The sequence below is a fragment of the Archocentrus centrarchus genome, chromosome 13, assembly GCF_007364275.1.
Source record: "Archocentrus centrarchus isolate MPI-CPG fArcCen1 chromosome 13, fArcCen1, whole genome shotgun sequence".
NCBI lineage: Eukaryota > Metazoa > Chordata > Actinopteri > Cichliformes > Cichlidae > Archocentrus > Archocentrus centrarchus.
The window spans coordinates 13807004-13821716 of record NC_044358.1 but is presented as its reverse complement, the minus strand read 5'-3'; the positions used below and the strand labels follow the sequence as shown (position 1 = coordinate 13821716).

Here is a 14713-nt window from a genome sequence, read left to right as displayed (position 1 = left end):
GGCATTACTTTGGCCTCCAGTAACACTGTGAGAAATCTTGGAGTCATTTTTACCAGGATATGTCCTTCAATGCACATATTAAACAAATATGCAGGACCGCTTTTTTGCAATATTTCTAAAATTAGATGCTGAAAAGCTAATTCATTTATTTATTACTTCTAGGTTGGACTATTGTAATTCATTATTATCAGGCTGTCCTAAAAACTCCCTGAAAAGCCTTCAGCTGCAGCTAGAGTACTGACAGGGACTAGAAAGAGAGAGCAGATTTCTCCCATATTGGCTTCTCTTCATTGGCTCCCTGTTAAATCTAGACTAAAATTTCACCTCTTTTCTCTCTGTTTATACCCCACTCTGCATTTAATCATTAATCATTATTAATCTCTTGCTTCCACAGTGTGTCTTTTGTCCTGTCTCGCTCCCCTCATCCCCAACCGTCACAGCAGATGACTGCTCCTCCCTGAGCCTGGTTCTGCTGGAGGTTTCTTCCTGTTAAAAGGGAGTTTTTTTTTATGGCTGAAGTCGGGTCTTATAGAGTGCCAGAGAATCACTTGAATAAGGATTAAAGTAATAAAGACTAGCACAGTGGTCTGTTGCCCCACAGCAAGAAGGTCCTGGGTTCTCCACCTTTCTGTGTGGAGTTTGCATGTTCTCCCAAAATTGCTCATAGGTGTAAATTGTTGTTTGTCTCTCTGTTTTAGCACACTGTCATGCTACAGCGATATAATCAATACTTCATCAGTGAAAAACATTTAACCTTGTTAACCAACATCTAAAGAAATTATCAAATTGCTTAAATAAATACAAATCAAACACAAACAAGGTCATATTGTGCACGTTTAATAACCAAACATCAAAAATAAGTAAGATTTAAAATGAAATAGAATTAGTGACCTTGTCTAATTTATAAAACAGTAAAAGTGTCTTTAAATTTTGTCTGCTGCAGTTTGTCTCCTACAAATCAACAAGCACACACTGATGCACCAAATCTCCTTACCCTGGATGTTCTGCAGGGGTCCCACAGGGCTCTGTCCTGGACCTACTTTTATCTGTGCTTTGTATCAATCATCTACATAATGTGTGTCAAAATGTTAATATGCAAGTGTATGCAGATGATGCAGTCATCCTTGCACATGCAAAACACACCAAATCCTTAGAGATGCTGCCTCATGTCCAGAAAGGACTAGCTGAACAGTGTGTGTGATGTTTACAGAATGCACTCTGAAGTATTCCTACAAAGGGAGGAGCTCCAGACTGGAAAGTTCAAATATCAAGCCCTCGCTCTGGACTCCTCCTTTGACAGTCATGCTACAGATTGTGCAGCATTGTGAAGGGTGCCGGACATTCCTACACTCCCATTCTTTCCCTGCAGGAGAAACAACACTGAATCAAAAAAACTGAAATCAAAATTCAGTCTCATTTGGAACAATTTGAAAAGACATTTGTGAGCTTTGATCATTCTGAATAATTCATGCATGCCAGTTTTAAGCTTTTATAAGGACCTGCCACACTTCCTTTAAATCTATGAATTCAGCAAAAGATTAACTGTGGGCCACATCTGGACAGACGATGACAGCGAGGGGAACTAAACACTGCAACAGTCACCAGCAGCTTTAGAGGAGACATGAAGCAGGGGTGCCTCAGTAGTTTGATGTGACCTGCTTTGGGACCACAGATTAAAGTAGCTTTGCTGTAATCTGCCACATTTACAGCTGATACTCTGATATCATTATGCTGTCCCTGCAACATATAGAAACAAAAAGAGTGCCCTTTCACAGCATGAAGCCACACTGCTGCTCACTGATTGCCACTTCTCTTCTTCACCCAGCTTCAGCAGCTCTTTCCCAGATCTCCATGGCTCTGCAGCTCCATCCCTCAGTAGCCTTCTACCCAGAGTCCGGACTCAGCTCAGAGTCCACCACTGCCATTACCCCAAACAAAGTGGACCATCTGCACATGTGTCGTTTATCCATTAGAAATGTTTCTACTTTATTCACAAACACAGAGAAATCTTTAAAAAGGAGAAAAACATTAAATGAAACATTTACAGTATGAACAGAATCAGCTGGTTCTCTCTTTTTTTTTTGGCCACGTGGCACAGAATATTTTTTCACCACTTCCTGTGTGTAGAGTTGACAGAATAAAAGCATCAAAGTCACATTCAAATATTTATTTTATGACTTAAACAGCAAAAACACACGTGGAAAAAAATCGTCTATCTGACATTGCTTCGCCTTACAGTGGTCACGTGACCCATCACTGCCACAGGAGGAGCACATGAAGAAGAAAAACATCAAATGTTTGTACATTACCAGTCTGAAACCTCTTAGCCACCTCACCTGTCCCATCACGCTCACTCCAGGTCTCAGGTGAATCCACTGAAGATGTAGTGATTGGTGGAGGAGGTTGAGGAGGCAGGGCCCAGCTTGCTAATCATAATTCAGGGCTAAAAGTGGTGCTCTCATGGTGTGTTCAGGTAAATGGGATCAAAGCTTCAGCAGGTGTTTAGTTTAGTGTGAGCTGAGCTGATGTCCCACGCCACCTGAATACAGCACGTATTTTCAGTTTAAATTAAAATAGCGTTTTCTCCTCCAGTCAGTGAAGCAGCAGCAGCTCAGATTCATACCGTATACAGGTGAAGGTGTGCAACCCAGAGGCCACGCCCACTGCAGCATTCCTCTCATGTTAAAAAAAACCGTAAACAAATGACCCCCCCCCACCCCCCCCAAAAATGCGGGTCCACAAACGCACAATGCCCATCCTGCAGTTCCTCTGACATCCAGCAGAGGCTCCAGTGAGTCAGTCCCCATGCTGAAACTTTACAGCAGAAATAAACTCATTTACAGCTGGATACAAAAACACCTGTACAGGGGGAGGATGCTTTTATAACTCACCAATTTGCATTATTGGGGGCGTGGCCTCTTTGACTGACAGGCAGATGGTGACACAGGGGGCTGTAGCTGCTAGCTGTCTGCTAGGCTTCACCTCAGCAAATTGGAGTCCCTGAACTGGACCTCTGGACCGTGTTTGTGCTGTTGGAGCATTTTTAATACAATGATCTGACCAATAATATGGCTGCTGTGTGCTTCATTGGACAAATAGACCATCCAAGAAGGCGGAGCTCCAGTTTGCTGAGTGAAATTCTGGGTTTTGATTGGCTGTTGATGAAGTCCGTGTGAGTATGTGCGGTTCAATAGCTGAATGTGTGTTCCTGTTTGCCAGGACAAACTTTTATAAATAAAGTTACAGTACTGGAGCTGTAAACATCAGCTGTTTATCGACTTCAGTGACGGGAGGAGAAATGACCTTCAACACAACAAAAACAAAAACTGTGATTGCCCTGGCAACACAAACACCTCTGCTGCCATGGCAACACCCAGGTTTCAGCCTCATATACAGAGCATCATCTATGTGTTTCTATTTACAGAATATATTTGTACACAACAGTCAGGCCACCTTTACAAGGTAAAAAAAAAAACATCCCAGCATGCAACAGGAACCACCTGATCAGGTGATCAGAGAGCCAGATCACATGATCGACCTAAAAGGGTAAAAACTGTACAGAGACGGTGTCAGTTCAGAGTTCAGACATCCTCCTCTTCATCAGCGGGGTGATGAAGGTGCTTACTGTAACAGAGACACGATGGAGATGAACAGAGCCCAGCCAGACCGAGCTATGCCCGGCCATCGCTACCCCTTCTGGGCCATTATTAACCGTCAGCAACTAGCTCATAGGTGAATGAGCGCCTGTAATAGAAAGGGAGGCCCCACCCCCAAAACTAAATTAAAAACAATAAATAAAACTAAAAATAAATAAACTAAAATAAAAACAAAATTTAAAAAGTTAATTATGTTAGCACTGGGCACGCTCCATTCCACCCCTGTGCATTCATTAGAATTGCTAACATCAGCATGTAGCATTTATGCTTAAAAAAAAACTAAACCGTCTCCAACTGTTAGAAGTCCAGGTTAGAAACGAGTGTTAGCTTCACCTGAAAACCCTGCCTTTCTGTTAGCTAACCTTTGTGGTTAGCTCAACGTAACGCCACTGTTAGTGTTCTTGTTCTTTAGCAGTTAGCAGTGCTAGCACAGTCTCTGAAAGACCTTTAAAATGTCAGAAATTAAAAGCTAACCACTTTATTTGTAATATTAGCTAAATGTCTTAGGTAAAGTTAGCAGAACGCCTTATTAGTTTCAGATTACTGTTAGCTTAGCTTAAACCACTTCTAGCCAGGCTGTAGTTAGCATTATATTAGTGCTGAACAGAAAACTTTTACAGGTAGCCATTGCAGGCTAATTGCCCAGTCCGCTGGTTTATAAGTGTGCTGCGTTAGCCTGTATCCCTGCTAATATTACCAGCGCATTTACTCAGAACTGTTTCTAACAGTGTTAGCTTAGAATCTGAGCTGTACTTTCAAGCTGCAGTATATTCAGATCACTGCTCTTAACAGCTAATCTGTTAGCAGTGTTATCTCTTTATCAACTTTAAATTTTAACTGAGCACACGCACGTTAGCTAGGTCACAGCTAGCTGTAGCTTACATTCAGTTTATCTTAGCTAATATAAACTTTAACAAAAAGCTACAATAGTGTCATTTGAAAGCACTGCTCTGTGTAAGCTATTAGCAGCATAGCCCCTGTTCTCAGGAGTAGAAAGGGTCAGCGGCTCATTGGCTGATCAGGTATTACGACTTCCTGCTCCTGCAGTGGCCACTCACAGTAAACAGGAAGTTCTTTATAATGAGCTCTGTGTGTACAGCTTCTCTGAACACTCAGGTTATTATGTTTCTCTTTGATCTGTGACATGTCACAGAGAAGCTCCACCCACCTGCTTTTTGAACCTTCTGTTTGTGGGGGGCAGCCAATCAGAAGAAAGTTGGTTTAAAAGGGGAGGAGCTGAAACAGTGTGTGTCATATACAGAAGGATCATCATGAGCTGTGACTCATGGAGAGCTGCTGTGGGCGAGTGAGCTGAATGAGCAGATTTGGGCCACCTCAGATTTTATTGATAAAGTTATTAGTTTGGATTCTTCTGTGTCTAATATGCTGGATTTGGTGTATTTACATCAATAAATTAAGTCAGTAATTAATTACAAATGAATTTCATTTAGCCACAGGTGACCGAATGGCCAAGAGGTCTGTCACGCAGCTGTGAATCCCTGGTCTCCTTCATAAACTCAAAGGTGAAAGGAGGAGGGCATGAGGCCTGGTTCCTCAGTTTTTTCAAACTGAGGTGTCTACTTTTTATCATTTATAACAAACTGCACACACAGGTGAGTACATTAGCTCCACCTTCACCTGTTGCAGCATTAAAAGCCAGTCATGTTCTGTCCATTTAAAAAATTAAATAAAAAAAAAAAAAAATCAGATTTTTATCTACCTTTCTAGTTTGCACTCCTCTAGTTCGAAAGGCCTGCTTTAGTGTGAAAAATGTTCACTGTGATCAGGTGAGGAAGTTTAGATGTGTCTGAGCTGCAGAGAGCCCAGAGAAAATATATCCACCTGTGAGAAGCTGATTTCTCTAATATTGGGACAGAAAGCCTAGACATGTTCCACCTGACGTAACAGGTGAGACCAAAACCAGCAAAGCTTCTTCCGATTGGCTGCTGAGAAGCTCTCCATCAGAGCAAACATGGAGGAAAACCCAGCAGCAGTGAGATTAAAGATTGGTTCAACTCTGATCGTCTCCATCACGTCCTCCTGCTGTTTTTACCTGCAAACAGGAGAGCAGCTGTTTTCTCACCTGGAGGCAGGCGTCAGCGTTTGTATGGAAGTTCGTTTCTGCCCGATTAGGTCTGAGTTTTTTATGTCTGATATCGTTCACTTGTCACTGTTTCAGCTTTTTCCTCCTGATCTGCTGTTTTTAGATGCCTTTTGGGGCCACTGAGCCTTTATTTGTCCACAGGACAGTGGAGGAGACAGGTGGAGAGGGAGAGTGGGCTGGAAGTGGCCTGAAGGAAATCAAACCCGTGCCCTTGCAGCAGCCTTTCAGCACTGCCTGCTCAACCCAGTGAGTTATACCGAGGGGTCATTTAATGATCGTTTTTTTAATCAAGTAACAAATGTATGAAAAAGTCATTTTCATTAAAATTTCTAAAACATTAGATCCAATAAGTCAATAAGTCAGTTGAGGTCACGAGGTCAGCCTGAAACGAGCTTCCATACATACAACGCTGACCAATAAGAGCCCTCGCCCCCTCACTGTGGTGTCCCTGTTGGTGCGAGCCACCTTTGCCGCTTCTGTTTGAGCAGACACTTTGGATGCCATGCTTGGTTGTGGTTTTCTGATGACATCACGTGGACGGTAAGAGATCCTGAGCTCTGATTGGTTGGTGACTGGAGGATGACTGAGCATGTGCAATGGGGTGCAAAGTTGGCTAGATGGTGACAGATGGTCCCGATGGGGTTGAGGACGTCGTGGGGGTTGTCGTGGTGCTGGAGTGTCGGGGCGGGGCCAGGTCAAGCAGGGCACCAACAGTTGCGGCCACCTGGGGGAGCCCTTGCTCCTCCAGGATGTGAAGAGGAAGACACAACTGATTCTGCACAGACAAACACCACAGAAGAAGACACAGCAAGGGGCAGGGGGACAACGGATGGAAAACTAAATCAACAGGTAAAATAACTGAAACCATGGCAACACATGAATGAAAAACAAGGAGCAGCAAAAATGATGGAGGAGAAACTGGAGGGAGGTGGAAGGAGAGAGGCAGGTGGGGAGCAAGCAGGAGAGAGCTTTCAGAAGTTCGTGGATTAACAGAAAACAAAAAAGTGTCCCAAAATAAAAAACACTCTACTCTGCTCAGGGGTGGAGACAGAAGGAAGCCAAGGGGCTGATGGGAAATGCAGTCCAACACCACCAGGGGACTCAGGTAAAGATGTCAGCTCTGAACCAGGTGGCATCAATCAGATTCAGACTCCAGCTCCAACATGTCCTTTCTCACAGCTAAGAATTCTGGGAGTTCAACAGCGAGGAGGAGCGTTAGGGTAAAGCCATTACCTGTCTCTAATAAGCTCTAAACTGAAAGTCACATTTTATTTAACCGTCTGAGACCATCAGCAAAGAGTTCACCGAGCAGGAGGCTCACAGACTATCCAATCAGATTTCTTTTACAACCAGACGAGTCGCCCCCTGTCGGTGGTTAAAAAGAATGCAGGTTTATGGCACTTCCTTTTGTCTTCATGTTGCAAACCCATCTTTATACTGCTGGTGGTTGTCTGGCTCTCTGAAACCTTTAAACTTCTGCGGGTGCAGAAACATGTTCTCAGGAGTGCTTTGTGGGAACTGGCCCACATTTGCACAGGTCTGGGAGTAGAAGACGGACTAATTTCCACGGGACACAGATAATGGTGAATATTTAACGGCAGCTCCTTCCATATGCTTCCATTTTCAGTGGTTCCAATTTTGGGCCTGGCTAATTTGTAATACTGCGTCAGTGCAGGTTTCCAATCTGCTGTCAGTAGAAATATGAGGAAGTGGTTCTACAGGACACCAGATCAGTATTGGTGGTTTCCACTTCGGCAGGTATAAAAAGAATAATATTAAAATACCCAGGCTTGCTGTTGAAATATTTCTTACATGTAATTTTCTAGAAAAATGTAGACCGAACTGATGTCAGGTCCTAGATTAAAATCTCCCTGACGTTCAGCTGAGTGCTGTGACGTACTATGAAGAGGACGAAGCCTGTTGCTATCACGCTACGGCATCAATAGAAAGAACCAATCAGGAAGCAGGTCGTAATAACCTCCGTCCGAGTTTAAAAGAGACACAAAGTGAGTTGAGCAGCTTTATTGAACTTTATTTATGGAGCTTCTAAGGGAAAGCATTCAGCAGTTTCAGGACAAAGCAGAGGCACGCTGTCTTTAAAAACACTCAGACATCATCATCATCCTCACTCTTCATCTATAAAAATCAATACTAAAGTTTTCAGTGTTGCTCCCTCGAGCTCCAGCACTGTGAGAACAGTTTGTAGGAATCCTGTCCATGTCCAAGAGGAAACAATGAGTCTACTCCCACTGCAGGACCTTAACCTGGTCTGATTCAGAACCTGGACCTTTAAGAACTTTGCATCAAATAGATGTTGAGTTTCCACAGTTACAACCAGAACAAGGCTTATGAGACACAAGATTTCTGAAGATGGTGCAGCCAGATCATTACAGGGTCTGCTGCTGTCAACCTGTTGGTGTAGCAGAAAGTCTTCTACATCTACAGGCCTCACAGGTAAACTACCTGACACCCTATCAGGATGTCAGTCAGCTGTACTCTTCCCTCCTAGGAGGTAGTTGCTTCAATAGTCCTTAACCGTTATTTCGCTGGACTTTGCTACAAGTTGGTGAATTTCGTTGATATGTGATAGTCTCTGGTTACTGCATCACTTTCCTGTATGGATGCCCCTTAGAAAGGAAAGCTGTGGTCCATTATGGTCTGTGACGGCCAAGGATCATTTTGGGGGCCTCTCGAGGCTTGTTTTACAGAGCAGAACCATGTTTTTCTAAGATTGTTCTTTCTATTTCAGAAAATCAGTACAGAGGGCTGAGAGTGTAAGAGAACAACATTATTTTAATGTTTAATCTGTATTTCAGTAAATCTACACGTAGGCGGGCAGCCAGCACTAAAGCACTAAAACGGGAAACAGGAGCTCTCTGCAGCAAGTCGACACTCAAACATTGAGGATTTTATTGAGTGAAAACGACATTCTAACATTTTGCTACCAGTTAACATGACCAGAACACCCAATGTGAGAGCTGCATGTGGGAATACCCTGAACCTACCAAACTAAGGCGAGCAGCAGAGAACGGCTCTACAGAAACAGGATTCAAAGGGCAAATGAGGCGTCCGGTGCATCCAGCCAGTTCTTGTATTTCTACATTATTTGATATTTTAATCCTCTGTTCTCAGCTTGTATGGCAGCTCCTCCTAAAAGAGTTCACCTACAGAAAACCTGATGACATCTGAACATTATGGTTTGTTCAGTGAGCACTTCTGTTTAAAACATTGAAGTTATTATTCAGATGCAACAGTAAAACTGGGGTTATGGTGTTTATCTTTGGTATCTCCTGAGAAGAGCCCAGGTTCACCCCTAGAACCCGTCCCCAGAGGAAACAAAAGGAACTGGATACCTGCCAAGGTTCCTGTTTGTTAAGCTCCTGCAGTGGAAAGAGAGCCCCAGAGTCTCAGTCCTGGTTACACTGAAGGGTTCCTACACTTAGATTTGTAATTAAGGAGATCATTGTAGGCATCACAGAAAGGAAGACCACGAGCGAAGCATTGATTTGGTGCTCAGAGCTACTTTCCAGGCATACATGTCGGTACAGTACATCATGTTTCTGATGGGGAGGGCTGACTGATGCTGAACCACTTCAAAAACAGTAAAAAACACACTCAGACAGCTAAACATAAGGCACGGGGGCAAAACTTCAACAGGCAGGAAGCAAGCGTGAGGGTAAACCTTTGGGGGATTGTCAAGTTTTAACTGAGGGCTCATATGGTTCTCTATGGCTCAAAGTAACACTGAAGGTTCAGCAGAAGGAGACAAAGTCAGGTTTGGAGTCGAGGTCATCAAACACCAAGACCAAAATCAACAACAGAAAGTCAAGTCCTAAATAAACAGTCTGAGTCAAGACCAAGTGAAGGTTTGACTCTTGTGCTTTGAGTGCAGTACCTGTCAGTATTTGCCTGCTGTTTTGCTAAGCCTAAGACCTTCTACCTACCTTTTGACTGAAAGCCTGACGACCTGCTGGGCCTAAGCACCGGGGGCTGAGAAGGTCTGCAGATGACATTAAGTAATTTAAAATCACGAGCCTCTGGTGTTTAAGTTAAACACCTTTAGTCAAGTCTGAAGTGATCAGCTTGTCACTCGAGTGCAGATAATGAGAACTCAGAGAGCAGGGATACAAAGACTTAAAGCCCTGAGTGGTTCATCATCATCATCATCGTCAGACTGATAAATCAGGACATCTCCAAACCCAAAGGTCTACATACGTTTAATTTCCATCGGCTACTCTGATGAAGCAGCAGCCTGCGCCAGACCCTTTGTTTTGATTTCTGCACAGCTGTGATGGTAGCAAACCCAGCAGTGACATACACATCCATCCTGCTGATGTCCTTAGCTGGACTCCAGTAGACGACCCTGAACTCTGGCCTGCCAACAACAACTTGTAGCTGTCCATCACATCCATGCAAGTCTGGGCAAAGCCAGAGTTTTCATGAACCTTGTGAAGGAGGACACCTCTGGGCCAAATGGGCTCAGTTCAGAGGTAATCATAAAGCAGCAGGTTTGGGTCTGAGGCCATGGCACTGTGCTGAAGGCATTTAAATAACTGGCTCATACCTATGCAGGCTGAAAGGGCTCCCATCAGGTGAAGAGGTTCAGGCATCTGATTAAGAGGCCTATTGGCAGGAGGAAGCTCCTGGATAATCTATGGGGATTAACCAACCCTTTATGCAGGAATACTTTGGAATCCCATGAAGAACTGAAAGCTCCAGCTGGAATTAGATGAACCAATTGATGTTTTAATTTTGGTTAGTGGCCAGACACAAACATGATCAGCTTTCATCAGAGCATGTCTGGGCTGGTTCTAGGCTGTCTTCAGACCAAACAAGTTAATGTTTTTGCACCCACCAAATATTTGTCCTTCCCAGCTTCCTTCCAAACTTCATCCATAATTTACTAATAAGTCCTACCAGTTCTCTGACTGTTTTCCAAGCTCACTCACCTGATAAGCTTACACAACACAGCATCAAGCCACTTTTAAGCCCAGGTTACAATATTTTCTACTTGTCAATATAAATTTGCCCCATCCATGTCACCTGGCATGAATCTGCACTGATTTGGGTCTTCATGTTTGATCTGAACACATCTTCAGAGACAGGATAAGAACCTCAGAAATCAGGAAAGGCAGCCAGCAGCTTAAAGGAGACCATTCGGTGAGGAATCTGATCACAAGTCCAAGTTTCTGCATATAATCAGCCTGGAAACAGCTTCACATCCTCCAGACAGATGTGGCTACAGAGCAGGGTTTTCTTATTTAGCCTGCTATAAGTGTCAGGAAACAGATGGACCAATCAGAGTCAGGCTCTCTGTTTCTGTCTTTGGCCCCAGTTTTTGTGCTAAACTAACTTAACCTCAAAATGTTGTAGTACAGTGATTGTTTCAATGTGTTTCAATTACTGCGTTACTGTGGTGCAAGGAGATACTCTGAGTAGGATGTTAGTGGAATAAATTCACGTCTGCTGGGATGCGACTTGTTGGGGTTTTCCTCAGATCGGTCGGGTTCAGACGTGTGGTGCCAGGTGTACGTAGATGGCACACAGCACCGACATGACAGACAGGTAAAAGAGGGCAAAGCCGGCCAACTGGACCTGAGGGGAGAGGCAGACCAGAGGAGGGGCCATGGAGAGCAACACCCCCACCGTGGCATAAACCCTGCCCCCATTCCCCTCCAGGATGTCGCCCACTGAACAGAGACGGTCCTAAGTGTGTTTGCGTTAGGTGAGATGGACACGGTGAAGGAAGAACAAAGGAGTGAGATGGACAGAAGAAGAAAGGGATTCATGAAAGACGGGAAAATGAAAGAGAAGGAAGAAAGACGTTAGTAGAAGAAGAAACATCAAACTTCACCATCAGCATCCGTTCAGTCTGAATCCAAACGTCAAGACTCTCAGCAGAGGATTTTACCATAAACCACTGCTCTGATGAAGTCCAAACACGTGTGTTTTTCAGGTTTCCTTTTCACAATGTGTGAACTATGACTGGTCTGTTTGATGTATCCACAGCTAATCTGGATCCAGGGACTCAGTTCATGGCTGGAGTGGATCATTTTATTTCTCATGTGTATTATCATCAGCTGGTTTTACTGTCTCATAATCAGCTGTCAGTGAAACACTTTAAACTGCACCAAATAGGGCTACACATGACTTCCATGACTTTACAGCTCACCTTTAGCTTCCACACTGGGCTGGTTTCAGTACAGAGCAGTGAAGCAGGCCTCCCCCCGGTGGGCCATCATTTAGAATAAATAGCCCACACAGGAACATTTTCTTTTTTTTTTTTTTTAGCCTGAGTTTGAAAATTCAATATATATTTACTGTTGTAAAAAGCAGGCTGAACCCTAGGATTGTTCTTCACTGACCTGCTGTATTTGATGGTTATCAGGGGTGAAGCTGCCTCCCTGCAGCATCCTTTATGATGGTTTAATCACAGGAAACAGCACTGGTATATCTATAAACGTCCAGTTTACCTGTGTATCTTCTAACTCAGCCCAGGTTGTTTCCAGCTGTGTGCATCCAAACAGCTGCTCTTTAAAATACCTGGGCTGAGAGTTAGCCAACATGTCTGTCTGCGGACCTGAACGCTCTAACTCTTAGCTTGGATTGTTTAAAGTTTACAGTGGGGTTTAGTCATTAATAATAATAATAATAATAATACTAGGAAAACACCAGACTTGTGATGGCATCAGAACCAAACTGTCTGCGGCTCTTCGTGCTTACACTGAACTGTTTCGTGTCTTTAGTTTTATTAGAAACATCTGGGAGGAGCCACGATGTGACTTAATGGATGACTGATGGCGGACATTTGGATTCAGCCTCACTCATTCATGACATCACTCAGGTGTGTTTGCTACCTGTGGGACTCCGATGCGGCGACACGCCTCCAGGAAGTTCTCTACGTTTCGCCGGCACTTGGCCATGGTGAGTTTAGGCTGCGGGCAGACGTTACAATCAGCAGGTTTGTTGCAGTGAGCGGCGGCACACAGATTAACCCGTTACTCACCACAGCGGGGGAGGGGACGTGGATGCTTGGGACAGACCGTGGCCTCACATGATTGGCCAGGTGACACAGCACCACGCCGTCCGTCAGGGCTGATCCCAGGTCGCTAGGCAACGACACTTTGAGACGAGCTTCGATGTTCTGTAGAGAGAGACACAGTCTGTCAGTCACCTATAAACACGCACACAAACCTCAGGTGAGTCCAGGTACGCACCTTTCTGAGCTGCTCCACCACCTCAGCATCCTCTCCTACCAGAGGAGGTGAAGCAGGCACCTCCTCCTGGCTCGAAGGAGCTGCAGTGTCACCTGGAGAACAGAGCGGGAACAGCAGTCACACTGATGCTACGTTTCCACCGCCGAGGTGCCGGTGCTCGTGCCGGTGCTCATGCCGGTGCTCGTGCTGGTTTCAATGAACCGGCGAAGCACTTAAGAACGGGCCCGCATTTCCACCGCATTTCTGTGAACTGCTCCTTTACGTATGAGCGTGGGCGGGTCCTCGTCTGGACACGGAAGCCGAAGCGCACAAACGTGGGAGAACACGCTTCCCTTTCTTGTGCTGCGAACACATTTTACGGTCTAAACCAAACTACTGCAGCATCTGTGTGCAGCACAGAGGGAAACACAGACAGCGATTAGAGCAAGACGACAAGTACACACTGTGTGTCCTTTTATCTGTGATATGAACTGATACAAAGCAGCAAGTTCAGCCTTAGAGCCCAACCTAATTCACAGCCGTCAAAATTGCTTCGCTTTTGTGGTAGAAAACTTTACATCGAGATGGCAGTCACGTCGTTTTGCCGTTTTCGTCACATGTTCTCGGTTCCAGACCAGCTAGTTTACGGTGCCGGAGTTGAACCTGTTTTTTAGCCGAGCACCGAGTGTGTTTGCAGTGGAAAAAAGCACTGAACGGTTCAAATACTGGCACCGGCAGAAAAAGGTCCAAAGCACACCTGTCGGGTGAATAAGGCTGAGGACCGACCCACACAGCACCTCACCTTTCCTCTTATCCTCCCTCTGGCCGAGGCGGAACAGGAAGCTCTCCGGTCGCAGGCTGGCAGTCCGACAGGAGCCCACGCCTCCCGAGCTAGGATAAGATGGTGACTGATTGGCTAAAAAAAAAAAAAAAAAAGAGAAGATCCAGGAGTGAGTGAGTGAGAGGCAGGTGAATATCAGGGAGAGATTTCTGTCAACCGTCAGGTCTTACCCGTTGGAGAGAGTGCAGCTCGGTCCTCACCCTGTGGGACAGCACAACACAATTACACATCTGGACACACCTGGCGGTCACTGCGATTCAGTGTTTCCACAGGCTTTACCTGGGCTGCTCAGGTGTATTAATGCTAATGATGTGCATTTCTGGTAAAAAACAAAAAAAAACAAAAACCTCTAATATTCACTGGAACAACTCCAATATTCTTCAGAGATATTTGTGATCATGTCACAACAAAAAAATAAAAAATACTTTTATTATAATGTCCTTCACACGCCTTTGGGGGCGGGGCTGAGACCACTTTGGGGTAAGATTTTGTCTTGAGCTAAAAATGTGTCGATTTCAACAGTGTGAAATGTTTTATGACTTATAATCAGGTGAGGACCTTTTCGTGAAATCAAACATGGTGGACAGTGGACCTCATTCACTGTGTAGAAATGTTCAAAATCAGATACATGGAATGTGAACATGGGCCAGGTTAATATAGGACAGCAAATCAGAATCATTTCTCTATAAGAAACATGTTTACCTCGAGGCGAAGCAGAGAAAGCGGTGATGATGTAACAGAGGAGCAGCCCTAACACAAAAAAAATAAATAAAAAGACTGAAGATACTGAAACTATAGTGATGAGGAAGCCAGAAGAGGCTCAGCTTTCCAGAGTTTTTCCATGGGAAGGAAAATGGTAGAAAAAAAACACAAAGTGAGACTTAGGCTGAAAAAGTCTGGATATCAAAGCTGAAAA

The 14713-nt window shown here is 44.5% G+C and overlaps 1 protein-coding gene across 1 annotated transcript in view; it reads right to left on the bottom strand.

Moving 5' to 3' along the window:
• Window positions 1–6234: 6234 nt before the first annotated feature.
• The window catches only part of lrch3 (leucine-rich repeats and calponin homology (CH) domain containing 3), a 34175-nt gene continuing 25696 nt past the window's right edge, over window positions 6235–14713 (bottom strand). Inside the window, exons 15-20 of the mRNA XM_030744797.1 lie at window positions 13968–13998; window positions 13759–13872; window positions 12978–13069; window positions 12767–12904; window positions 12618–12695; window positions 6235–6535 (exon numbers count right to left, since the gene is read on the bottom strand). Coding sequence (XP_030600657.1) covers window positions 6374–6535; window positions 12618–12695; window positions 12767–12904; window positions 12978–13069; window positions 13759–13872; window positions 13968–13998 — 615 coding nt within the window. The 3' untranslated portion in view covers window positions 6235–6373. The remainder of the gene's footprint in view (window positions 6536–12617; window positions 12696–12766; window positions 12905–12977; window positions 13070–13758; window positions 13873–13967; window positions 13999–14713) is intronic.